Source organism: Mustelus asterias, chromosome 24, assembly GCF_964213995.1.
Source record: "Mustelus asterias chromosome 24, sMusAst1.hap1.1, whole genome shotgun sequence".
In the NCBI taxonomy this organism is placed as follows: Eukaryota; Metazoa; Chordata; class Chondrichthyes; order Carcharhiniformes; family Triakidae; genus Mustelus; species Mustelus asterias.
In genome coordinates, this window is record NC_135824.1 from 55,878,289 (window position 1) to 55,905,438 (window position 27,150).

General features: G+C 49.9%; 1 protein-coding gene across 1 annotated transcript in view; it reads right to left on the bottom strand.

Moving 5' to 3' along the window:
• LOC144511104 (meiosis initiator protein-like) overlaps positions 1 to 27,150 on the bottom strand; it is a 140,074-nt gene that overhangs the window by 40,101 nt on the left and 72,823 nt on the right. The window contains exons 8-10 of the mRNA XM_078241080.1: positions 17,747 to 17,861; positions 13,854 to 13,948; positions 3,792 to 3,935 (exon numbers count right to left, since the gene is read on the bottom strand). Of these exons, the coding sequence (XP_078097206.1) occupies positions 3,792 to 3,935; positions 13,854 to 13,948; positions 17,747 to 17,861 (354 nt within the window). The remainder of the gene's footprint in view (positions 1 to 3,791; positions 3,936 to 13,853; positions 13,949 to 17,746; positions 17,862 to 27,150) is intronic.

The window sequence follows — 27,150 nt, forward strand, 5'->3', positions numbered from 1 at the left end:
AAGCTGCAGCTTACTGACTCAGAGGTGAGAGGTGCTACCAACTGAGCTACAGCTGACACTCACTGAGACGTCAGCCCACGAGTGAGGAACGAGGATCTGCCGGCCTCAAGCGCCTGCTGGACTGATACCCGGCCGGATGCTTCCAGCGTAGCTGGAGTCGTCAACAAATTAAAGAGCTGAGATCCGCTGCACCGGTAGCAGGCCGTCCAAAATATACACTTCCCACCCTTCCCACTTCACAAAGCTGGGTCAAAATCATGAGAAGAACAGAATCGCTACAGTGCAGAAGGAGGCCATTCGGCCTATCGAGTCTGCACCGACCACAATCCCACCCAGGCCCTATCCCCGTAACCCCATGCATTTACCCTAGCTAGTCCCCCTGACATTAAGGGACAATTTAGCATGGCCAATCCACGTAACCACCACATCTTTGGACACTAAGGGGCAATTTAGCATGGCCAATCCACCTAACCTGCACATCTCTGGACGCTAAGTGGCAACTTATAGAATCATAGAATCCCACAGTGCAGAAGGAGGCCATTCGGCCTATCGAGTCTGCACCGACCACAATCCCACCCAGGCCCTATCCCCGTAACCCCATGCATTTACCCTAGCTAGTCCCCCTGACATTAAGGGACAATTTAGCATGGCCAATCCACCTAACCTACACATCTTTGGACACTAAGGGGCAATTTAGCATGGCCAATCCACGTAACCACCACATCTTTGGACACTAAGGGGCAATTTAGCATGGTCAATCCACCTAACCTACACATCTTTGGACACTAAGGGGCAATTTAGCATGGCCAATCCACCTAACCTACACATCTTTGGACACTAAGGGGCAATTTAGCATGGCCAATCCACCTAACTGGCACATCTCTGGACATAAGTGGCAACTTATAGAATCATAGAATCCTACAGTGCAGAAGGAGGCCATTCGGCCTATCGAGTCTGCACCGACCACAATCCCACCCAGGCCCTATCCCCGTAACCCCATGCATTTACCCTAGCTAGTTCCCCCTGACATTAAGGGACAATTTAGCATGGCCAATCTACCTAACCCGCACATCTTTGGACTGTGGGAAGAAACCGGAGCACCGGGAGGAAACCCACACAGACACGGGGAGAACGTGCAGACTCCACACAGACTGTCACCCAAGGCTGCAATTGAACCCGGGTCCCTGGCGCTGTGAGTCAGCAGTGCTAACCACTGTGTCACTGTGCCACCCATGAATTAGCATGGCCAATCTACCTAACCTGTTCATCTTTGGATACTAAGGGACAATTTAGCATGGCCAATCCACCTAACCTGCACATCTTTGGAGTGTGGGAGGAAACCAGAGCACCCGGACAAAACCCACGCAGACATGGGAAGAACGTGCAAACTCCACACAGACAGTCACCCAAGGCTGGAATTGAACCCGGGACCCTGGCGCTGTGAGGCAGCGGTGCTAACCACCTACAATCAATTACCTCACGTCATGAGTGCCATAGAAAAGTGCAACAGTTCAAGAAGGCTGTGCACCTCGCTAATCCTAAGATTGACTTTTATTGCCTAAGCCCTTGCTGTCCTGAGAAGGTGCCCACCTCTCATAAGGAACGGGCGGGTTGTCTCATGAGGAAAGGTTGGACAGCCTAGGTTTCTATCCGCTGGAGTTTAGAAGAGTAAGAGGCGACTTGATTGACACCTTTAAGATCCTGAGAGATCTTGACGGGTAAGATGTGGAGAGGGTGTGTCCTCTTGTGGGAGAATGTAGAACTAGTGGGGGGGGGGGGGGGGGTCACTGTTTAAAAATAAGGGGTTGCCCATTTAAAACGGAGATGAGGAAAAACATTTTCTCTCAGAAGGTTATGAGTCTTTGGAACTCTCTTCCCCAAAAGGCAGTGGATGCAGAGCCATTGAGTACTGTTAAGGCAGAGGTGGATAGATTCTTGGTAAGCAAGGGGGCGATCAGCTATTGGGATGCAGATTTGAGGTTACTCCCAGATCAGCCATGATCTTATGAAATGGCGGCGCAGGCTCAAGGCCTCCTCCTGTCCCTTGTTCATCTAAAATATGTAATTTTGAAAATAATATGTTGAGAGCATCCATTATCGTTCCACCATTGAGGAATTAGAAGAAAAACCCCACAGTTGATATCTTTTCCCGACCGAGTACAGTATCAGCAGGAAACAGATGATAAAATGGGGGGAAATCTAAGATCAGCAGGCTCCAATATCAATGCTAAGCGTAAGTCCTCTCCTTAAAAAGTAAAGTTTATTTATTAGTCACAAGTAGAGTATTAGCTCTGCAATGAAGTTACTGTGAAATTCCCCTAGTCGCCACACTCCGGCGCCTGCTCGGGTAACACTGAGGGAGAATTTAGCACGGCCAATGCACCCTAACCAACATGTCTTTCAGACTGTGGGAGGAAACCACTGAGGGTACTCTGAGGGAGAATTTAGCATGGCCAACCCACCTAACCTGCACACCTTTGGACTGTGGGAGGAAACCGGAGCACCCGGAGGAAACCCACGCAGACACGGGGAGAATTTGCAGACACCCCACAGACAGTGACCCAAGCTGGGAATGGAACCCCTGATGCTGTGAGGCAGCAGTGCCGTCAAATGTTGCAATCCCAAAACTGCCAGCCATCATCCGTCATCCGTCAACCAATTTGTGGACTGGACGTGGGGCTTGCTTGGTTCCCCCATGGCTTTCGCATATCGCCATGTGCGTTTACTGACTAGGCCAGTTGAGTGCTATCATAGCTATGGCGATAGACTCAGAGTGTGGTGGGAACAGGCTGCAGAGCGTGTAGTTATCACAGCTTTTAACCAAACCAGTGTTAGTTTCAAGTCTCAGTTCTGCACAGTGTGAAAATAACACGTACAACCTCAATGCACTGAGCACTCACTGGTAACTTACATAATGGAAGCTGCAGATTGTGATGCTGCTGCATTTGGGGTGAAGAAGTTGGGGTTAGCACTGTCAGGGTGGAGGATGGCGCGTGTGCGTCACTCCCTGCTGGCTGAACCAAAACCAAACGTCAAGACGCCCTTAGTTAACCCAAAAATAGGGGTGTAGAGAAATTACATTTCAATTCGGAGCAGCTGATTCAATCGTAGGATATATTTAGTCGCTTCGCAGCAGGGGACTTGGCTATCGGTGAAAAAAAGAGACACGCTGTCGAAGTTTTTCATCTCACACTCATCAGGTCAGATTCACAAAAATATCATGGAGTTAATTCTACAGTGCAGAAGGAGACCATTCGGCCCATCGAGCCTGCACCAACCACAGTCCCACCCAGGTCCTAACCCCATAATCCCATGCTTTACCTTAGCTAGTGCCCCTGACACTAAGGGGCAATTTAGCACGGCCAATCCACCTAACCCGCACGTTTTTCGGGCTGTGGGAGGAAACCGGAGCACCCGGAGGAAACCCACGCAGACGCGGGGAGAATGTGCAAACTCCACACAGACAGTGACCCAAGGCTGGAATCGAACCCAGGTCCCTGGCGCTGTGAGGCGGCAGTGCTAACCCACTGTGCCACCATCGAATCTCAAAGAGTTGGATTTCCAAACTTTGCTGAATTATTACCTGAAGCCGTAGCCAATTTAGTTCCCAGGTATTTGTAAAGAATGAAAAGATACCCCAGTTTATTTTTAATGCAAAAGAGTGTTTTACTTAGCGCGAACAGTGTCGTTTTTTTGCAGAGGTTCAAGGCATGAGCTGAGGTCAGCTGGTGCGGGGAAAGTGGTCTCAATTGGCCATGTTTCGAAGGGTCTGATTGACCCAACCCCGTTACCTTGAGCGAGGTTTTCCTTCTTGTCCTGCAGAAGTTGAACGTGGCGCCCCGGAGACGAAAAGAGAGAAGGACTCAAACCCAGTGTTGCCTGGAGGCCCGATGAGGCGAGAGAGCCGCTGATGGGGGAATGAATCTCCGCTCCACCTGGGGAAAGGATGGTGTGTAGGTTAGAGACTGCTAACAGATCCCGATAAGGGTGAAAATACGCAAGGTGACATTAACAGAACTCTGTGCAATTTCAGCCATGAGTGAAAAGTGTTTTAAAATTAATGGACGGTCTGATGAGTGTTGGACCTGAAATATCTCAAGCTGCCTTTTCTTCACGGAGGCTGACTGCCCAGTTGTGTATTTTCCAAATCACTGAGCCCAGCCACACTTCCAGTGCAGGGAAAGATGTTACTGCACAGATGTTTTTGCAGTAGTCATCTTTATGTCTGAACATTTTCCCTCCTTTTCTTCTCATGCCGGCTTTGGCCCAGTGTGGAACATTCTGCACTGTTGGGGATTTTATGATTCTATGATTCTACAAAAAGCATGGCGACACAGTGGTTAGCACTGCTGCCTCACAGTGCCAGGGACCCGGGTTCGATTCCCAGCTTGGGTCACTGCCTGTGCGGAGTCCGCACCTTCTCCCCGTGTCCACGTGGGTTTCCTCCGGGTTTCCTCCCACAGTCCGAAAGATGTGCAGGTGAGGTGAATCGGCCGTGCTAAATTCTCCCTCAGTGTACCCGAACAGGCACCAGAGTGTGGCGATTTTCACAGTAACTTCATTGCAGTTTTAATGTAAGCCTTACTTGTGACGAATAAATAAACTTTACTTTTCTCACATCCGAGACAGAAGGTCACGGATTTAAATCCCACTCCCAACACTTGAGCACAAATTTTAGGCTGATTCTACCAGTGCAAAACTGAGGAAGTCTTTCACTGCTCGATGTGGCAGCTTTTCATAGAATCCCTACAGCGCAGAAGGAGGCCATTCGGCCCATCGAGTCTGCACCGACCACAATCCCACCCAGGCCCTATTCCCACACCCCATATATTTACCCTGCTAATCCTCCCCGATACTAAGGGGCAATTTACCATGGCCAATCAACCTAACCCGCACATCTTTGGACACTAAGGGGCAATTTAGCACGGCCAATCAACCTAACCCGCACATCTTTGGACACTAAGGGGCAATTTTGTCAACATTAAGAGCATTCAAATGGTTATTGGATAAACATATGGATGATATTGGAATATTATAGATTAGAGGGGCTTTAGATTGGTTCCACTGGTCGGCGCAACATCAAGGGCCGAAGGGCCTGTACTGCGCTGTTATGTTCTATGGAGCATGGCCAATCAACCTAACCCGCACATCTTTGCACACTGAGGGGTAATTTAGAGTGGCCAATCCCCCTAACCTACACATTTTTGACACTAAGGGGCAATTTAGCATGGCCAATCCATCTAACCCGCACATCTTTGGACTGTGGGAGGAAACTGGAGCACCCGGAGGAAACCCACGCAGACACGGGGAGAACGTGCAAACTCCTCACAGAAAGTGACCCGAGTCCAGAATTGAGCCTGGGTCCCTGGTGGTGTGAGGCAGCAGTGCCGACCGCTGTGCCACCGTGTTGCTCCTTTTCGATGAGACATTAAACCTTTCTGCCCCCCTCCAAGTGGACATAAAAGAGCCCACGGCACTATTTTGAAGAGTCGGGGAGATTTCCCTGACGTCTTGGTATTATTTATCCCTCAATCAACAGCACCTAGAACTTTCTCATTATTTCATTGCTGTTTGTGAGATCTTCCTGTGCTCAAATTGGCTGCTGCATTTCCTGCAGCAGTGACCACGCTTGAGAAGTACTTCATTGGCTGCCAAGCACTTTGAGATGCCGTGCGGTTGTGCAAGGCGCCATATAAATGCAAGCCGTTCTTTATTTTTCTCTCCTTATGCTCCTGTCTCTTGCTGGGGTACGCTTCCATGGGCACCTCTGCCATCTCAGCCAAGTGGTCTCATCCGTGACGGGTCCTGCTGTGAGCAAGAAGGGAAAATTTGGCCTTCCAGCCAAAGCTCCACTCACCCTCAGCGGCATCGGAAGATCCCAGCCGCAAACGAGGATAGGGGATCTCGACCTACGTGTCTGAGTGCAGTAAAGTGGTGGCAAGTTATTCAACTGCGGGAGATAGGAACGCAGTGGAGTCTTTGGATCAAAAGCTACTGTTTAAAGTTTATTTATTAGTCACAAGTAAGGCTTACATTAACACTGCAATGAAGTTACTGTGAAAATCCCCTAGTTGCCACACTCCGACGCCTGTTTGGGTACGCTGAGGGAGAATTTAGCACAGCCAATTCAGCTAACCAACACGTCTTTGGTCTGTGGGAGGAAACCGGAGCACCCGGAGGAAACCCACACAGACACGGGGAGAATGTACAGACTCCACACAGACAGTGACCCAAGCCGGGAATCGAACCTGGGTCCGTGGCGCTGTGAGGCAGCTAACAACTGTGCCGTCCCTACTGGGCGGCCACTGGGAACGGAAACCTGATGTTTCTTTTAATTCATTTGCCCAAAAGCGCACAGGCCAATTGTGACACCTCATAGAATCATAGAATCCCTACAGTGCAGAAGGAGGCCATTCGGCCCATCGAGTCTGCACCGACCACAATCCCACCCAGGCCCTGTCCCCACAAACCCATGCATTTACCCTAGCTAGTCCCCCTAAGAGGCAATTTAGCATGGCCAATCCACCTAACCCGCACATCTTTGGACTGTGGGAGGAAACCGGAGCATCCGGAGGAAACCCACCTAGGTCGGAATTTTACCGGCATGCCCGCCCTGATTCCGGGGCCGGGCGAGACTCGGAGAACGGCATTCTCCGATGGCCTTGGGCGTGTTTGTATGAACCTTGGGCGAACATGCCAGTAAAATTCCGCCCCGAGAGAGCGCCCCTATTGCTTACAGGACACATCACAGATTCTTCACGTTTGCACGGTTCAAACTCCAACAAGCCATTGATGGGAAACCTTTATTGGTTTTCCCAGTGCAAGAATGGAAATGAGAGTAAGAGCGTGACAGGAAAGAAACCCGTCATTTCAGCTCACATGTTAGAAAGGGCTTGCCTTTAAATATTAAGGTTTGTAGTTTTCAAGGGAACAGTTATGGGCGTTACGGTTGCACAGTGGTTGGCACTGCTGCCGCTCAGCCAGGGGCCCGGGTTCGATTCCTGGCTTGGGTCACTGTCTGTGTGGAGTTTGCACATTCTCCCCGTGTCTGCGTGGATTTCCTCCGGGTGCTCCGGTTTCCTCCCACAGTCCAAAAGACATGCTGGTTAGGTGCTAAATTCTCCCTCAGTGTACCCGATCAGGCGCCGGAGTGTGGCGACTAGGGGATTTTCACAGTAACTTCATTGCAGTGTTAACGTCAGCCTTACTTATGACACTAATAAATAAACTTTATTTTACTTCAAGGAGCACCGGGCTCGAGTGTATTACATTACAGTGTGAATTCGTCGCTATTATCTGGGCAAGGCAGCAAGACGGCACCAACAGCAAGTGACATGATAATCTTGTTAATTTTTTTTTGTTGGTGTTGGTCCAGAGGGAAGTGGTGGTCAGGCCACCTTCCTGCCCCGAATAAAACAGCGCTCCGGGATTATCTTGCGTCCACTGGAGCAAGCAGGAGGCTCCCCCTTTTACCATCCCGTCGCAAGCCAGGCAGTGCAGCCTCTGGGGAGAGGTGGACACAATCCCACAGGGAATGTAGTCTCCAAAATTCCTCAAAGTCCCACGTGATAAATTCAGACCTTGCTTCATTTTGGAAGGTCCAACGCACGTCGGAACTATACAGTAAATGGTAGAACTCTTAGGAGTACGGACAGGCAGAGGGATCTGGGTGTACATGTCCACCAATCACTGAAAGTGGCGGGTGGAGAAGGTAGTCAAGGAGGCATACGGCACGCTTGTCTTCATCCATCGGGGCATTGAATATAAAAATTGGCAGGTCATGCTGCAGCTGTACGGAACCTTATTTAAGCCTCATTTAGAATATTGTGTACAATTCTGGTCGCCACGCTACCAGAAGGATGTGGATGCTTTGGAGAGGGTACAGAAGAGGTTTACTAGGATGTTGCCGGGTCTGGAGGGTATTAGCTATGAGGAGAGGTTGGATAAACTCGGTTTGTTCTCACTGGAACGACGGAGGTTGAGGGGTGACCTGATAGAGGTTTACAAGATTATGAGTGGCATGGACAGGGTGGATAGTCAGATGCCCGTTCCTCGGGTAGAAAAGTCAAGTACTCGGGGGCATAGGTTTAAGGTGCGTGGGGAAAAGTTTAGAGGGGATGTGCGAGGCAAGTTTTTTTACACAGAGGGTGGTGAATGTCTGGAACGCGCTGCCCGGGGAGGTGGTGGGAGCGGGTACGATAGCGGCATTTAAGGGGCAACTAGACAAATACATGAATAGGATGGGAATGGAAGGATACCGACTCCATAAGTGCATAGGGTTTTACTTTAGGCAGGCGTCATGACCGGCGCAGGCTTGGAGGGCCGAAGGGCCTGTTCCTGTGCTGTACTGTTCCTTGTGTACTATTACTCTGGCCTCCAGTCAGTTGAAATTCCTAATTTAAAAGTAGGATTTACCTCACCCAAGACACTTTGGTTAAATACTTGACAAGGAAAGTGAGATTAGAAGGGGCACCAGGGTGAACTCAGGCTGGCATGGACAAGAAGGGCTGAGTGGCCTCCTCTAGCACTGTAACTTTTCTATGGTTAACAAGGCCTTCCCCATGGCACCTTTACTCTAGGGATGTAAAGAGTAAGTTCCTCTGAGGTTGCAATCAACCTTTGGAACGTTTTGGAAGGTGGGGGCGGGCATCCCTTTCCTTTTACGAAAGTCAGAAACATACACAGTGCACCAAGTGTGGCCGATTGTTTAAGATTTTTTAAGTTTATTTATTAGTGTCACAAGTAGAATTACATTAACAACTGCAATAAACTGCAATACAAGAGCAGGGATGTACCACTGAGGCTGTATAAGGGTCTGGTCAGACTCCATTTGGAGTACTGTGAGCAGTTTTGGGCCCCGTATCTAAGGAAGGATGTGCTGGCCTTGGAAAGGGTCTAGAGGAGGTTCACAAGAATGATCCCTGGAATGAAGAGCTTGTTCGTATGAGGAACGGTTGAGGACTCCGGGTCTGTACTCGTTGGAGTTTAGAAGGATGAAGGAGGATCTTACTGAAACTTACAGGATACGGTGAGGCCTGGATAGAGTGGACGTGGAGAGGATGTTTTCACTAGTAGGAAAAACTAGAACCAGAGGGCACAACCTCAGGCTGAAGAGACGATCCTTTAAAACAGAGATGCGGAGGAATTTCTTCAGCCAGAGAGTGGTGAATCAGTGGAACTCTTTGCCGCAGAAGGCTGTGGAGGCCGGGTCATTGAGTGTCTTTAAGACAGAGATAGATAGGTTCTTGATTAATAAGGGGACCAGGGGTTATGGGGAAAAGGCAGGAGAATGGGGATGAGTAAAATATCAGCCATGATTGAATGGCGGAGCAAACTCGATGGGCCGAGTGGCCTAATTCTGTTCCTATGTCTTATGGTCTTATGAAGTTAGAACATAAGAACTGGGAGCAGGAGTAGGCCATCTGGCCCCTCGAGCCTGATCCGCCATTCAATAAGATCATGGCTGATCTTTTTGTGTGTTACTATGTGTTACTGTGAAAATCCCCTAGTGACCACACTCCAGTGCCTGTTTGAATTTAGCATGGCCAATGCCACCTAACCAGCACGCCTTTCAGACTGTGGGAGGAAACCAGAGCACCCGGAGGAAACCCACGCAGACACGGGGAGAAAGTGCAGACTCTGTACAGACAGTGACCCAAGCCAGGAATCGAACCCGGGGTCCCTGGCGCTGCGAGGCAGCAGTGCTAACCCACTGTGCCACCGTGCCGCCCACAGATTTCAATGCTTAACCTAAGCCTACGTTCACCAGATGGACGTGCCACCATTTTGGATTTAGAGCCTAACTTCTTTCACTGCGGCATCGCATCGTCCAACCATTTCCACGCACGAGTTGGATCTAGGCAGTGCCTTTCAATGGGATAAATGCCCCACTGTGCTTCACAGAGATGGAACAGATGCCAAACTGGTATCTCACAGGCCCCTTTCTGAGTCACCTTGTTCTAATTTCCATTCCGTTCATGAGGCATTGCAAGTCACACATTATCTCATCCGCCGCACAACACTTTGCATCCGCTCGGATTAAACTCCAGACGCCACCTGCTTCAGCGGTAAAGGCAGCAGAATATTCATCGTCACCTTTGGTAGATAGGGTGCAGGCAGCTTTAGAACAGTGCAAACCATAGAAACGCTGCAGCTCCGAAGGAGGCCATTCAGCCCTTCTTGCCCGTGCCAGCCCGAGGGCACCCAGGTGCCCTTTCTAATCTCACCTTCCTTCACCCGGCCCACAGCCCTGTGGCTTACAGCACTTAAGGTGCAGATCCAGGTACTGTTGAAAAGAGTCTAGGGTCTATGCCTCCACCACCAACTCGGGCAGCGGATTCCAGACACCCAATACCCCCTGCGTTATAAGTTCTTCCTCATGTCCCCTCTCCACCTACTGCCACTGATCTTGAATCTATGCCCCCTGGTTCTTGAATTCTCCACCAAGGGAAACACTTTTATCCTGTCCACTCTATCTCTTCCCCTCAAAACTTTGTACAACTTTTATCAAGTCACCCCTCAGCTTTCTTTGTCCCGAGGAAAATAACCCCAACCAATCCAATCTCTCCTCGTAGCTACACTTTTTGATTTGATATGATCTCAGAGATGACAGGGATTTACAGAGCGAGAAATCGCCCAGGCCATGGTTAGGCTACAGCTGGAGTACGGAGGTGCGCTGTTCTGGTCACCTCACTATAGGAAGGATGTGATAGCACTAAAAGGGGTACATAGGCGATTCACTAGGATGTTGCCTGGGACGGAGCGTTTGAGCTATAAGGAGAGACTGGATAGGCTTGGATTGTTTTCTCCGGAGCAGAGAAAGCTGAGGGGGGGGGACATGATTGAGGTGTATAACTTGATTTGATTTGATGTATTATTGTCACATGTATTGGGATACAGTGAAAAGTATTGTTTCTTGCGCGCTGTGGGGACAAAGCACACCGTTCATAGAGAAGGAAACGAGAGTAGTGTTACAGTCATAGCTAGGGGTGTAGAGAAAGATCAACTTAATGCGAGGTCGGTCCAATCAAAAGTCTGACAGCAGCAGGGAAGGAGCTGTTCTCGAGTCGGTTGGTGCGCGACCTCAGACTTTTCCAGCCCTGGTAACACTTTTGTAAACCTCCTCCGCACTCCCTCCAGTGCAATTACGCCCTTCCTGTAATATGGTGACCAGAGCCACACTCAAAGCTCCAGTTCTGGCCCCACCAGTGTTTTATACAGACAATATACAGACACATGCACACTACGCTAACTTATCAATCAAAAATTCGACGACTGTTCTGCTCTCTAACAGAACGCCGGGAGATGCTGTGGGAGTGAAGCACAGGTGATGATGAGAATGGGGTCCACCTCACTCAGTTTCTGCGCTAAATTCATAGAACCATAGAATTATCGAATCTTTACAGTGCAGAAAGAGGCCATTTGGCCCATCGAGTCTGCACCGACCACATCCCACCCAGGCCCTATCCCTCTAACCCCATGTATTTAACCCGTTACTCCCCCTGAAACTAATGGGCAATTTATCATGGTCAATCCACCTAACCCGCACAATTCATAGGGTTCAATATGGTATGAGAAAGGATACATTTGCCTTTGGAGGGAGAGAAGGTTCACCAGGTTGATACCGGAGATGAACGTTCAAAGACTATTTCCTCGGGTGGATGGAGCTATTACAAGGGGGCATAACTATAGGGTTCATGGTGGGAGATATAGGAAGGATATCAGAGGTAGGTTCTTTACGCAGAGAGTGGTTGGGGTGTGGAATGGACTGCCTGCAGTGATAGTGGAGTCAGACACTTTAGGAACATTTAAGCGGTTATTGGATAGGCACATGGAGCACACCAGGATGATAGGGAGTGGGATAGCTTGATCTTGGTTTCAGATAAAGCTCGGCACAACATCGTGGGCCGAAGGGCCTGTTCTGTGCTGTACTGTTCTATGTTCTATGTTCTATGAGGGGTGTAGTTTATGAGGAGAGATTGAACAGATTGGGTCTGTACTCGTTGGAGTTTAGAAAGCTGAGGGGTGATCTTATAGAGACATAGAAGATAATGAAGGGGCTGGATAGGGTAGAGGTAGAAAGATTCTTTCCACTTAGAAGGGAAACCAGAACTAGAGGGTACAGCCTCAAAATAAGTGGGGGCTGGTTCAGAACAGAGTTGAGGGGGAACTTCTTCTCTCAGAGGGTGGTGAATGTCTGGAATTCTCTGCCCATTGAAGTGGTGGAGGCTACCTCATTGAATATGTTTAAATCACGGGTAGATAGATTTCTGATCAATAAGGGAATTAAGGGTTATGGGGATCAGGCGGGTAAGTGGAACTGATCCACTTCAGATCAGCCATGATCTTGTTGAATGGCGGGGCAGGCTCGAGGGGCCAGATGGCCTACTCCTGCTCCTATTTCTTATGTTCTTATGAGACTAGAATCAACACTCAAATTCCACTGGTAATCCAGTTACTCACTTCCCAGACTAACAATTAAATATTCAATTCATCCAAACTAACACAAAATCGGTTCTCTGATGCACGCTGGATACTCGGAGTGGCACAGTGGGTTAGCACTGCTGCCTCACAGCGCCAGGGACCCGGGTTCGATTCCCGGCTTGGGTCAACTGTCTGTGTGGAGTCTGCACGTTCTCCCCGTGTCTGCGTGGGTTTCCTCCGGGTGCTCCGGTTTCCTCCGAAGATTTGCGGGGGGTTAGGTTGATTGGCCATGCTAAATTGACCCGAGTGTCAGGGGGATTAGCAGTGTCAATATGTGGGGTTACGGGAATAGGGCCTGGGTGGCGCTGTGGTCGGTGCAGGCTCGATGGGCCAAATGGCCTCCTTCTGCACTGTGTGGATTCTGTGATTCTACTCAGATCATTAATCGCACAAAGAACAAAGAAAAGTACAGCACAGGAACAGGCCCTTTGGCCCTCTAAGTCTGTGCCAATCATGGTGCCCTAACTAAACCAAAAAAAAAATCTTCTGCCCTTACCCGGTCCTGTAATGTGGTGACCAGAAACATAGAAACATAGAAAACCTACAGCACAAACAGGCCCTTCGGCCCACAAGTTGTGCCGAACACATCCCTACCTTCTAGACCTACCTATAACCCTCCATCCTATTAAGCTCCATGTACTCATCCAGGAGTCTCTTAAAAGACCCTATTGAGTTCGCCTCCACCACCACTGACGGCAGCCGATTCCACTCGCCCACCACCCTCTGTGTGAAAAACTTACCCCGAACATCTCCCCTGTACCTACCCCCCAGCACCCTAAACCTGTGTCCTCTCGTAGCAGACATTTCCACCCTGGGAAAAAGCCTCTGAGAGTCCACCCGATCTATGCCTCTCAACATCTTATACACCTCTATTAGGTCTCCTCTCATCCTTCGTCTCTCCGAGGAGAAAAGACTTAGCTCCCTCAGCCTATCCTCATAAGGCATGTCACTCAATCCAGGCAACATCCTTGTAAATCTCCTCTGCACCCTTTCAATCTTTTCCACATCCTTCCTATAGTGAGGCGACCAGAACTGAGCACAGTACTCCAAGTGGGGTCTGACGAGGGTCTTATATAGCTGCACACAATACTCCACTTATGGCCTCACCAGTGTTTTATACAGACAATATATTCCCTCCCTATTCATGGACCCATCCCGATGCCTCTTAAACGTTGCTAATGCTTCCACCACCTCCTCTGGCAGCGCGTTCCAGGCACCCGCCACCCTCTGCGTGAAAAACTTCCCCCGCACACCTCCCTTAAACTTTCCCCCCTCTCACCTTGAACCCGTGCCCCCCCTTGTGATTTATGCCCCACTGCTTTCCTTTTTGAGAAGGTAGAGAAAGCAGTCGAGAAAGTAAAATGTCGCACCTCGAAGGGACTCCTGTGGAAGCCAGGGACTGCGGTCGACATCATCATCCTCATCGTGGGATGAGAGGTAGTGAACCAGCTTCTGGTCTTTGATACTGTGGATGTGCGAGAAGCCACAATAAGTTTTAACTTTACAACTTTCCTCTCCTTCTTTGCCCGCTTATCTCCAACATTATTAAGAGCCCTGGAGTGGGTGCAGAAGTCTTGATTTGATTTGATTTATTATTGTCACACGTATTAGCATACGGTGAAAAGTATTGTTTCTTGTGTGCTATACAGACAAAGCATAGAGAAGGAAAGGAGAGGGTGCAGAATGTAGTGTTACAGTCATAGCTAGGGTGTAGAGAAAGATCAACTTAGTGCAAGGTAGGTCCATTCAAAAGTCTGACAGCAGCAGGGAAGAAGCTGTTCTTGAGTCGGTTGGTGCGTGACCTCAGACTTTTGTACCTTCTTCCCGACGGAAGAAGGTGGAAGAGAGAATGTCCGGGGTGCGTGGGGTCCTTGATTATGCTGTGTAATTATTTCCCTGCATCACAGTTTTTGGCCCCGCTGAATGCTCGGTGAGTAAATGGAATGGGGGTGTGTCCAACACAGACAAACCGGGTGCAGCTTGGAAACTCAAGCCAGACTGAGTTAGGTACATCAGCAGTGGCAACATCAGGGACTCCGCAGTTGGGTTTGTACATGTGCCGGGTGGGTGACTGGAATTGGATGAATCATAGAATCCCGACAGTGCAGAGGGAGGCCATTTGGCCCATCGAGCCTGCACCGACAATGATACCACCCAGACCTATCCCCTTAACCCCACGTATTTGCCCTGCTCATCCACCTAACACTGAGAGGCAACTTAGCACGGTCAATTCACCTAAGCTGCACCTCTTTGGACATGGGCGGCACGGTGGCACAGTGGTTAGCACTGCTGCCTCACAGCAAGAAGTTTAACAACACCAGGTTAAAGTCCAACAGGTTTATTTGGTAGCAAAAGCCACACAAGCTTTCGAGGCTCTGAGCCCCTTCTTCAGGTGAGTGGGAATTCTGTTCACAAACAGAACTTATAAGACACAGACTCAATTTACATGAATAATGGTTGGAATGCGAATACTTACAACTAATCCAGTCTTTAAGAAACAAAACAATGGGAGTGGAGAGAGCATCAAGACAGGCTAAAAAGATGTGTATTGTCTCCAGACAAGACAGCCAGTGAAACTCTGCAGGTCCACGCAACTGTGGGAGTTACAAATAGTGTGACATAAATTCTGATTCTAGGATCGCATGATAAAGACTCAGGAGGAAAAAAGCAGAAATATTTATGTGAAATAGTGTGACATAAACCCAATATCCCGGTTGAGGCCGTCCTTGTGTGTGCGGAACCTGGCTATCAGTTTCTGCTCCGCGACTCTGCGCTGTCGTGTGTCGCGAAGGCCGCCTTGGAGAACGCTTACCCGAATATCAGAGGCCGAATGCCCGTGACCGCTGAAGTGCTCCCCAACAGGAAGAGAACAGTCTTGCCTGGTGATTGTCGAGCGGTGTTCATTCATCCGTTGTCGCAGCGTCTGCATAGTTTCCCCAATGTACCATGCCTCGGGACATCCTTTCTTGCAGCGTATCAGGTAGACAACGTTGGCCGAGTTGCAAGAGTATGTACCGTGTACCTGGTGGATGGTGTTCTCACGTGAGATGATGGCATCTGTGTCGATGATCCGGCACGTCTTGCAGAGGTTGCTGTGGCAGGGTTGTGTGGTGTCTTGGTCACTGTTCTCCTGAAGGCTGGGTAGTTTGCTGCGGACAATGGTCTGTTTGAGGTTGTGCGGTTGTTTGAAGGCAAGAAGTGGGGGTGTGGGGATGGCCTTGGCGAGATGTTCGTCTTCATCAATGACATGTTGAAGGCTCCGGAGGAGATGCCATCCCCACACCCCCACTTCTTGCCTTCAAACAACCGCACAACCTCAAACAGACCATTGTCCGCAGCAAACTACCCAGCCTTCAGGAGAACAGTGACCAAGACACCACACAACCCTGCCACAGCAACCTCTGCAAGACGTGCCGGATCATCGACACAGATGCCATCATCTCACGTGAGAACACCATCCACCAGGTACACGGTACATACTCTTGCAACTCGGCCAACGTTGTCTACCTGATACGCTGCAAGAAAGGATGTCCCGAGGCATGGTACATTGGGGAAACTATGCAGACGCTGCGACAACGGATGAATGAACACCGCTCGACAATCACCAGGCAAGACTGTTCTCTTCCTGTTGGGGAGCACTTCAGCGGTCACGGGCATTCGGCCTCTGATATTCGGGTAAGCGTTCTCCAAGGCGGCCTTCGCGACACACGACAGCGCAGAGTCGCGGAGCAGAAACTGATAGCCAGGTTCCGCACACACAAGGACGGCCTCAACCGGGATATTGGGTTTATGTCACACTATTTCACATAAATATTTCTGCTTTTTTCCTCCTGAGTCTTTATCATGCGATCCTAGAATCAGAATTTATGTCACACTATTTGTAACTCCCACAGTTGCGTGGACCTGCAGAGTTTCACTGGCTGTCTTGTCTGGAGACAATACACATCTTTTTAGCCTGTCTTGATGCTCTCTCCACTCCCATTGTTTTGTTTCTTAAAGACTGGATTAGTTGTAAGTATTCGCATTCCAACCATTATTCATGTAAATTGAGTCTGTGTCTTATAAGTTCTGTTTGTGAACAGAATTCCCACTCACCTGAAGAAGGGGCTCAGAGCCTCGAAAGCTTGTGTGGCTTTTGCTACCAAATAAACCTGTTGGACTTTAACCTGGTGTTGTTAAACTTCTTACTGTGTTTACCCCAGTCCAACGCCGGCATCTCCACATCATGACTACCATAGAGGCCTCACAGCGCCAGGGACCCGGGTTCGATTCCCGGCTTGGGTCACTGTCTGTGTGGAGTTTGCACATTCTCCCCGTGTCTGCGTGGGTTCCCTCCGGGTGCTCCGGTTTCCTCCCACAATCCAGAACAAAATGTGCAAGTTAGGTGAATTGGCCATGCTAAATTCTCCCTCAGTGGACCCAAACAGGTTCCGGAGTGTGGCGACTAGGGGATTTTCACAGTAACTTTATTACAGTGTGAATGTAAGCCTACTTGTGACTAATAAATTTTTAAAAATTAAAACTAAGGGGCAATTTACCATAGCTAATCCTCCTAACCTGCACATCTTTGGACACTAAGGGGTAATTTAGCATGGCCGATTCTCCTAACCTGCACATCTTTGGACACTCGGGACAATTTAGCATGGCCAATCCACCTAACCTACACATCTTTGGACACTAAGGGGTAATTTAGCATGGCCGATCCTCCTAACCTGCACATCTTTGGACACTAAGGGGCAATTTAGCATGGCCAATCCGCCTAACACGTACATCTTTGGACACTAAGGGGCAATTTAGCATGGCCAATCCACTTAACCTACACATCTTAGGACTGTGGAAGGAAACAGGAGCACCCGGAGGAAACCCACGCAGACATGGGAAGAAGTAGAGACAATGAGGTTTAGGGAGGGAATTCCACATCTAAGGGCCTACGCAACTGAAGGCACGGCCACCAACAGTGGGAGCAGCGAAAATCGATGGTATGCAAGGGGCCAGAATTTGAGGCGAGCAGAGATCTTAGCAGGTTGCGGGGCTGAAGGAGATTAGAGCAGGGCAGGGTGAGGGCATGGAGGGACTTGAAAATAAGAGTGAGAATTTCAAAATTGCCAAACTGAGAGGTTAGCCAGCAGAGGGGCGACGGGTGGGCATTTCGGGGTACAGGACATTTAGGGATTGTCTGCTGAATGTACCGGGTGAATCAGCATCTCCCAGGGTGGGACAGGCTACTGAAAATGAGAGAGAGTTCATGGATGGTATCTGTTACCTTGGATAGGGAGGGTTGACTGGTGGGTCGCACGTCCTGGGCTCGTACTTGCAACTGATCTTTCTGTCATCGTTTTCAGGAGGGCCCTTTGGGTCATTGGTGATCTCGTACTTCCCTGTAACAGAAACTCAATTACTCCTCAATGCCTGACAAAGCGCAGCGGCTGCCATTGCAGCTCGCACTGGCACCATGGAGACGAGTGGCCAATTAGTGTGCGTTCGGTGGTGCTGATTTTAGGGAAGACTCGCTCAAAGAACAAAGGCGAACGAGAACAAGAACAGGCCCTTCGGCCCACCAAGTCTGCGCTGACACATGACGCCTTTCCAGACTGAAGACCTTTTGCCTCTACGCGACCTGTATTCTGCCATCCCCTGCCTATTTATTCATGATCCTCAGCACCTTGCGGGGAACTCCTTAACTGCTCTTCAAACACTGCCGATGGGACCATTGATGTCCACCTGAACTGGTGAATCGAGCAGTTGGGGTCCAGGTTTAATGTCTCATCCAAAATACACGACATCTCTGACAAAGCTCGTACTGCCCCCTCATACTGCACTAAAAGTTAATTTGTGTGCTCAGGTCCAAGGGGAGTAGGCCTTCAATCAGGCCCTCTTGACTCAGACGTTAGATGCTACTAACTGAGCCAAGCTGACACATGGTTGTCACCGATGTAGTTTAATTAAAAGAATAGAGAAAGGAAGTTAGAACCATAGAATCCCTACAGTGCAGAAGGAGGCCATTCAACCCATTGAGCCTGCACCGATGAAAATCCCAACCAGGCCCTATCCTCGTAACCCAATGTATTTACCCTGCTAATCTCCCTGATACTACGGGCAATTTAGCATGGCCAATCCACCTAACTCGCACATCTTTGGACTCGAAGGGACAATTTAGCAAGGCCAATCCCCCTAACCCGCACATCTTTGGACACTAAGGGGCAATTTAGCATGGCCAATCCACCTAACCTGCACATCTTCAGACATTAAAGGGCAATTTAGCATGGCCAATCTACCTAATTTGCATATCTTTGGGCACTAAGGGGCAATTTAGCATGGCCAATCTACATAACCTGCACATCTTTGGACACTAAAGGACAATTTAGCATGGCCAATCCACCTAACCTGCACATCTTTGGACACTAAAGGACAATTTAGCATGGCCAATCCACCTAACCTGCACATCTTTAGACACTAAGGGGCAATTTAGCATGGCCAATCCACCTAACAAGCACATCTTTGGACATTAAGGGGCAATTTAGCATGGCCAATCTACCTAACCTGCACATCTTTAGACACTAAGGGGCAATTTAGCATGGCCAATCCACCTAACAAGCACATCTTTGGACACTAAGGGGCAATTTAGCATGGCCAATCCACCTAACAAGCACATCTTTGGACATTAAGGGGCAATTTAGCGTGGCCAATCCCCCTAACCCGCACATCTTTGGACACTGATGGTCAATTTAGCATGGCCAATCCACCTAACCAGCACATCTTTTAGACTGTGGGAGGAAACCGGAGAACCCGGAAGAAACCCACGCAGACACGGGGAGAATGTGCAAACTCCGCACAGACAGTGACCCACGCCGGGAATTGAACCCGGCTCCCTGGTGCTGTGAGGCAGCCGTGCTAACCCACTGTGCCACCGGGCAGAGAAATCTCAGGCATAAACCCGTGTTTGGGAGCAATGTGGTTACGTCTAATAGGCAGTCCCTCTCAACTCTGGCCCAACCCCTTTTGCTCTGCCTCCCAATGGTCAGGCCATTAGTTCACACTTGAAACTCGACTAAAAAGTAGGTTGCAGGGACATTTGATTGAGGTCTTTTAAAATAACAAAAGGATTAGATTCGGTCCGCAGAGCTAGGTTAGGGCAGGAACATCAGCATAATCTCCAGAAGCACAGAACTAGGTTAGATTTCATAGAATTACACAGATTGCACAGCCCAGTAGCAGCCTGACTCTGACTTTTTTCATTTTTAACCCCATCAACATATCCGTCTATTCCTTTCCTCCCTTGTGAACGTATCTAGCTTTCCCCTAATTACAACTATGCTATTCACCAAAACGACTCCACATGTTCACCACACTCTGCGTAAAAAGGTTTCTCTTGAATCTGCCGCTGCATTTTATTTGTGACTATCTCATACTTATGGGACCTAGTTTCAGACAGCTGTACAAGTGGAAACATCTCTCTCTCTGCTCCGTCAGTCAGGGTTTCAAAGAATGAGATGCGGAGCTTCATTCTCCAGCCCCACAGGGTGTGGAGCCTCATTCTCCAGCCCCGCAGAACGTGGAGCCTCATTCTCCAGCCCCGTGGGACCGGGAGCCTCATTTTCCAGCCCTGCAGGGCATGGAGCCTCATTCTCCAGTCTTGCAGGATGTGGAGCCTCATTCCCCAGCCCGGCAGAATGTGGAGCCTTATTCTCCAGCCCCGCAGTATGTGGAGCCTCATTCTCCAGTACCGCAGGATGTGGAGACTCATTCTCCAGCCCTGCAGGATGTGGAGTTCATTCTCCAGTCCCGCAGAATGTGCAGTCTCATTCACCAGTCCCGCAGGACATGGAGCCTCATTCTCCAGCCTGGCAGAATATGGAGCCTCATTCTCCAGCCTCGCAGGATGTGGACCCTCATTCCCCAGCCCCACAGGTTGTGGAGTCTCATTCCCCAGCCTCGCAGGATGAGAAGCCTCATTCTCCAGCCCTGCAGGGTGTGGAACCTCTTTCTCCAGCCCCGCAAAATGTGGAACCTCATTCTCCAGTCCCGCAGGGTGTGGAGCCTCATTCCCCAGCCCCACAGAGTGTGGAACCTCATTCTCCAGTCCCCCAGGATGTGGAGCCTCATTTTACAGTCCCGCAGGGTGTAGAGCCTCATTCTCCAACCCTGCAGGATGTGGAGCCTCATTCTCCAGCCCCGCATGATGTGGAACCTCATTCTCCAGCCTCGCAGGATGTGGAGCCTCATTCTCCAGCCCAGCAGGACATGGAGCCTCATTCTCCAGCCTCACAGGGTGTGGAGCCTCATTCTCCAGCCTCACGGGGTGTGGAGCCTCATTCTCCAGCCCTGCATACGCAAATCACATCAGGGCGGGAGAATCGTGGGGGAGGGGCCACAGTGCAGTTGGCACCGGCGAGAATCCCTTTTGGGATTCTCCCAGCCACAGCTTCGTGACGTAATCTAGTTGACACCCAGCAAGGGCGTGGAACTGCCAGGTTGGCAGTGCCAGGGTACCAGGTTGGCAGTGCCAGGGTACCAGGTTGGCAGTGCCAGGGTACCAGGCTGACAGTGCCAGGGTACCATGTTGGCAGTGCCAGGGTACCAGGCTGGCAGTGCCAGGGTACCAGGTTGGCAGTGCCAGGGTACCAGGTTGGCAGTGCCAGGGTACCAGGTTGGCAGTGCCAAAGTGCGAATTGCCTGCCCCAAAGAGAAGTATCATTGAATATATTCAAAGCTGATGTAGATTTTTGATCGACAAGGAAGGCAAGGGTCAGGGAGTTGAAGGGGAAATAGAATTGAGGCCATTATCAGATCAACCATTTCCAAATAAATATTCAATCATGGGATGTGGGCGTTACTGGCTGGGCCAGCATTTATTGCCCATCCCTGAGAACATTTAAGATCTGGAGTCACATGTAGGCCAGATCAGGTAAGGACAACAGATTACCTGAACTAAAGGGACATCAGTGAACTAGATGGGTTTTTACAACAATCGACAATGGTTTCATGGTCATCAGTAGATTCTTAATTCCAGGTATTTTTTATTGAATTCCAATTTCCCCATCTCCCGTGGCGGGATTTGAACCTGGGTCTCCAGAGCGTTACCCTGGATCCATGGATTACTAGTCCAGTGACAATACCACTACACCAAAATAAAGTTAAGTTAAAGTTGATTTATTAGTCGCAAGTAAGGCTTACATTAACAATGAAGTTACTGTGAAACTCCCCTAGTTGCCACACTCCGGCGCCTGTTCGGGTACACTGAGGGAGAATTTAACACGGGCAATGCACCCTAACCAGCACGGCTTTCAGACTGTGGGAGGAAACCGGAGCATCCGGAGGAAACCCACGCAGACACGGGGGAGAACGTGCAGACTCCACACAGACAGTGACCCGAGGCCGGGAATCGAACCCGGGTCCCTGGCGCTGTGAGGCAGCAGCGCTAACCACTGTGCCTACCGTGCCGCTCACTGCCTCCCACATGATTTTATTGAGTGGCAGAGCAGGCTTGAGGGGCTACTCCTGAAATGATATTTATCAGGTCACCGCTCAGCCTTTTCCATCGAAACAGAACCCAGCCCCAATCCACTGTCCCAAAATTAGGGTGGGATTTCTTTTCACAGAGGATTGTTGATGAATGAAACCAGCTGTGAGCTCCTGCAGTCAGCGGGGATTCACAGCAAACACAAAGAGTTGGACTGTTGGTGCTGACATAACTAAACATAAAAGTTAAGCCAAGTTCTGGGGACACATCTCCCAGTCATTGGTGAACCCCACCCCCCCCCCCCCCCCGCCGATTGCTTTTGGATGGAGGGTGGGGAGGTGTGCGAGGTGTTGCTAGATGGTCGAGAGAATGCTCCTTTTTTTCTCCTGCCCAGCACGCACTGCAGTGAGTCCGTGGGGGGCAGGTGGGGGTCTTGGGTGTGCAAATGAAACACATCTACACACGGTGGCACAGTGGTCGGCACTGCTGCCTCACAGCACCAGGGACCCGGGTTCAATTCCGGCCTCGGGTCACTGTCTGTGTGGAGTTTGCACATTCTCCCTGTGTCTGTGTGGGTTTCCTCCGGGTGCTCCTGTTTCCTCCCACAGTCCCAAGATGTGGGGGTTAGGGTGGATTGGCCATGACAATTGCCCCTTAGTGTCCAAAGATGTGCAGGTAAGGTGGATTGGCCGTGCTAAATTGCCCCTTAGTGTCCAAACCTGTTGCTAAATGTGTGGGGTTTTAAAATTTATTTATTAGTGTTCCATTTATAAATAAATATTATTTATTAGGTTTACATTCACACTGCAATGAAGTTACTGTGAAAATCCCCCAGTCACCACACTCCAGGCGCCTGTTCGGGTACAATGAGGGAGAATTTTAGCACTTCAGCATGGCCAATCTACCTAACCTGCACATCTTTGGACAGTAAGGGGCAATTTAGCATGGCCAATCCACCTAACCTGTACATCTTGGGACACTAAGGGGCAATTTAGCATGGCCAATCCACCTAACCTGCACACCTTTGGACACTAAGGGGCAATTTAGCATGGCCAATCCACCTAACCTGTACATCTTGGGACACTAAGGGGCAATTTAGCATGGCCAATCCACCTAACCTGCACACCTTTGGACAGTAAGGGGCAATTTAGCATGGCCAATCCACCTAACCTGCACACCTTTGGACACTAAGGGGCAATTTAGCATGGCCAATCCACCTAACCTGTACATCTTGGGACACTAAGGGGCAATTTAGCATGGCCAATCCCCCTAACCTGCACATCTTTGGACACTAAGGGACAATTTAGCTCGGCCAATCCACCTAACCCGCACATCTTTGGACACTAACGGGCAACTTAGCATGGCCAATCCACCTAACCTACACATCTTTGGACACTAAGGGGCAACTTAGCATGGCCAATCCACCTAACCTACACATCTTTGGACACTAACGGGCAACTTAGCATGGCCAATCCATCTAACCTGCACAGCTTTGGACTGTGGGAGGAAACCGGAACGCCCGGAGGAAACCCACGCAGACACGGGGGTAACATGCAAACTCCACACAAACCACCCCCCCCCCCACCACCGCCCCCCCCCCCCCCCCCCCCCCCCCCCGCCGCCCCCACAGACCCCCACCCTGCTCCTGTTCCCCACCCCTCCTCCAACTCATGGGCTGACATAGTGGTAGCAAATGGATGGAGACCAGGGTCTTTCTCTCTCTTTTGTTTCCTCTGGCTTTGGGGCGGCACGGTGGCACAGTGGTTAGCACTGCCGCCTCACAGCGCCAGGGACCCGGGTTCGATTCCCAGCTTGGGTCACTGTCTGTGAGGAGTCTGCACGTTCTCCCTGTGTCTGCGTGGGTTTCCTCCGGGTGCTCCGGCTTTCTCCCACAGTCCGAAAGATGTGCTGGTTAGGTGGATTGGCCGTGCTAAATTGACCCTCAGTAGTGTCAGGGGGACTAGCTAGGGTAAATGCAAGGGGTTACGGGGATCGGGCCTGGGTAGGATTGTGGTTGGTGCAGACTCGATGGGCCGAATGGCCTCTTTCTGCACTGTACGATTCTATGATTCTATGGCTCAGTGCATGATCTCAGTGCAGTTTGTTGTATACAAAACTTCACCAAGTTTACCTGTATACACAGTATTACCGCAGTGATTGCACTCAGAGGAAACTTATTGAATGTGAAGCACTTGGGGCAGAGGTGTGAATACATAAACATCTCCTATCCTACACGTTTGCCAGAGCGTTGGATGTTCCTTCAGTGGTGACACGGGGGCTTGGTCCTGGCTCCGATCCCGCAAGGTGCATTATAGACTTGCCCACCCGACCTTGAGCACGGGAGCAAGCTAAAGGCCACGTGGGAACTGGGCTCACCTTCCAATCAGGGAATTGAAAGCCCCCCTGCCCCCGAGCTGCCCCAGCACTCACAGCCGAGGTAGAATCTGCTGGTTTGTAGAGACGGTGAAGGCTGCGCAGGTAAGAATCTTTCTGGATTTTTAAAATCCAGCTGAGGCTGTAGCCCAGTCTTCATTCTGGGTGCGAGTGGAGGCGGGCGGGGGTAGGGGAGGTGGCGGGCGGGGGGCGGCGGAGGGGGGTTGGTATGGGCAGCGGACAGGGTGGCGCCCTCCTGTCTGAACAATTGGGTCTGCTCCACATTCTTCTGCCCCAAGCCCACCACTTCAGCCTGGATGCGTGTCCCGGGCCCTTTGCTGCTCCCAGTGCGGTCTCCACCACACTGGAGACACTTTTATACCAGCTGCCAGGTTCTTTGCACACTCTCTATTTGCTTCTCGTGTTACTTTCCCTCTGAACTTTCCAAATTCAGCTAGATTCTCACTTGCGATATCAACCTGAAACCTGTCATTGTATATAACTAAAAACAGTTTAATTAGTCCAGTTTAACCCAGTCAAGACCGAACCCTTGACTGGGTGACCGCTTTGCGGGACACCTTCACTCAGTCCGCAAGTGAGACACCTCCCCCCCACCTCCCCCCCACCGCCCCGCCCCGCACCCGACCTTCCTGTCGCGCCCCCATTTTAACTCGGCACCTTGCTCTCGTTCCTGTCCTTGGCCTGCTGCAACCCTCCAGTGAAGCCCAATGCAAACTGGGGGGGAGCGACATCTCATCTTCCGATGAGGCACGTTACACCGCTCGGGACTCAACACTGAGTTCAGCTTTAGACCTTTCTCCTCCATCTTAAACCCCCTTTCTAAAATATCCCATACATTTATTGCCTCAATGCCAAAACTCTCCCTTCCTCAATCCATCCACCCTCACACTGGGCCATCTGCCTCCTGTTCTTCAGGTTGCTCCAACTTGTTACAATTTCTCCCAGTCACAGTTTAATATCCACCACATTTTCCCTCTCTGTAGTTCTGATGAAGGATCAAACTGAAGTAAAATTTATTTATTAGGCCTACATTAACACTGCAATGAAGTTACTGTGAAAATCCCCCTGTCGCCGCACTCCGGCGCCTGCTCGGGTTACACCGAGGGAGAATTTAGCACCTAACCAGCATGTCTTTGGACTGTGGGAGGAAACCGGAGCAACCGGAGGAAACCCACGCAGACACGGGGAGAGACTGCAGGTGAGTGAAGTACAGAGGGATCTGGGTGTTCCAGTGCATGAATCACCAAAAGCTAGCAGGCAGGTCCAACAAGTTTACCTGTATACACAGTATAACCGCAGTGATTGCACTCAGAGGAAACTTATTGAATGTGAAGCACTTGGGGCAGAGGTGTGAATACATAAACATCTCCTATCCTACACGTTTGCCAGAGCGTTGGATGTTCCTTCAGTGGTGACACGGGGGCTTGGTCCTGGCTCCGATCCCGCAAGGTGCATTATAGACTTGCATTATAGACTTGCATTTTGGCCTTCATTGTAGAGGAGTTGGATTTTAAAAATAGGGAAGTTTTGTTGCAATTGTACAGGGTGTTGGCGAGGCCTCACCTGCAATACTGTATACAGCTTTGGTCCCCTTACCTAAAAAAGGGTGTAGTAACATTGGAGATAGTGCACTTTGGAGATAGTGACCACAATTCGGTGTCTTTTGTTATTGCAATGGAGAGGGATAGGGCCGTACGGCAGGGCAAGGTTTACAATTGGGGGAGAGGTAATTATGATGCGATTAGGCAAGAATTAGGGGGAATAAGTTGGGAACAGAAACTGTCAGAGAAAGGAACTAATGAAAAGTGGAACTTTTTCAAGGAACAAATACTGGATGTCCTTGATAGGTATGTCCCTGTCAGGCAGGGAGGAAATGGCCGAGTGAGGGAACCATTGTTCACGAAAGAGGTGGAATGTCTTGTGAAAAGGAAGAGGGAAGTTTATGTAGGGATGAGGAAACAAGGTTCAGATGGCTCGATTGAGGGTCACAAGTTAGCAAGGAATTAGCTGAAAAAGGGGCTTAGGAGAGCTAGGAGGGGACACGAGAAGTCCTTGGTGGGTCGGATCAAGGAAAACCCCAAGGCTTTTTACTCTTATGTGAGGAATAAAAGAATGACCAGGGTGAGGTTAGGGCCGGTCAAGGACAGTAGTGGGAACTTGTGTATGGAGTCAGTAGAGATAGGCGAGGTGATGAATGAATACTTTTCTTCAGTGTTCACCAAGGAGAGGGGCCATGTTTTTGAGGAAGAGAAGGTGTTACAGGCTAATAGGCTGGAGGAAATAGATGTTCGGAGGGAGGATGTCCTGGCAGTTTTGAATAAACTAAAGGTCGATAAGTCCCCTGGGCCTGATGAAATGTATCCTAGGATTCTTTGGGAGGCAAGGGATGAGATTGCAGAGCCTTTGGCTTTGATCTTTGGGTCCTCACTGTCCACGGGGATGGTGCCAGAGGACTGGAGAATGGCGAATGTTGTTCCTCTGTTTAAGAAAGGGAATAGAAATGATCCTGGTAATTATAGTCCGGTTAGTCTTACTTCGGTGGTTGGTAAATTGATGGAAAAGGTCCTTAGAGATGGGATTTACGACCATTTAGAAAGGTGCGGATTAATCCGGGATAGTCAGCACGGATTCGTGAAGGGCAAGTCGTGCCTCACAAATTTGATTGAATTTTTTGAGGAGGTAACTAAGTGTGTTGATGAAGGTAGGGCAGTTGATGTCATATACATGGATTTTAGTAAGGCGTTTGATAAGGTCCCCCATGGTCGGCTTATGATGAAAGTGAGGAGGTGTGGGATAGAGGGAAAGTTGGCCGA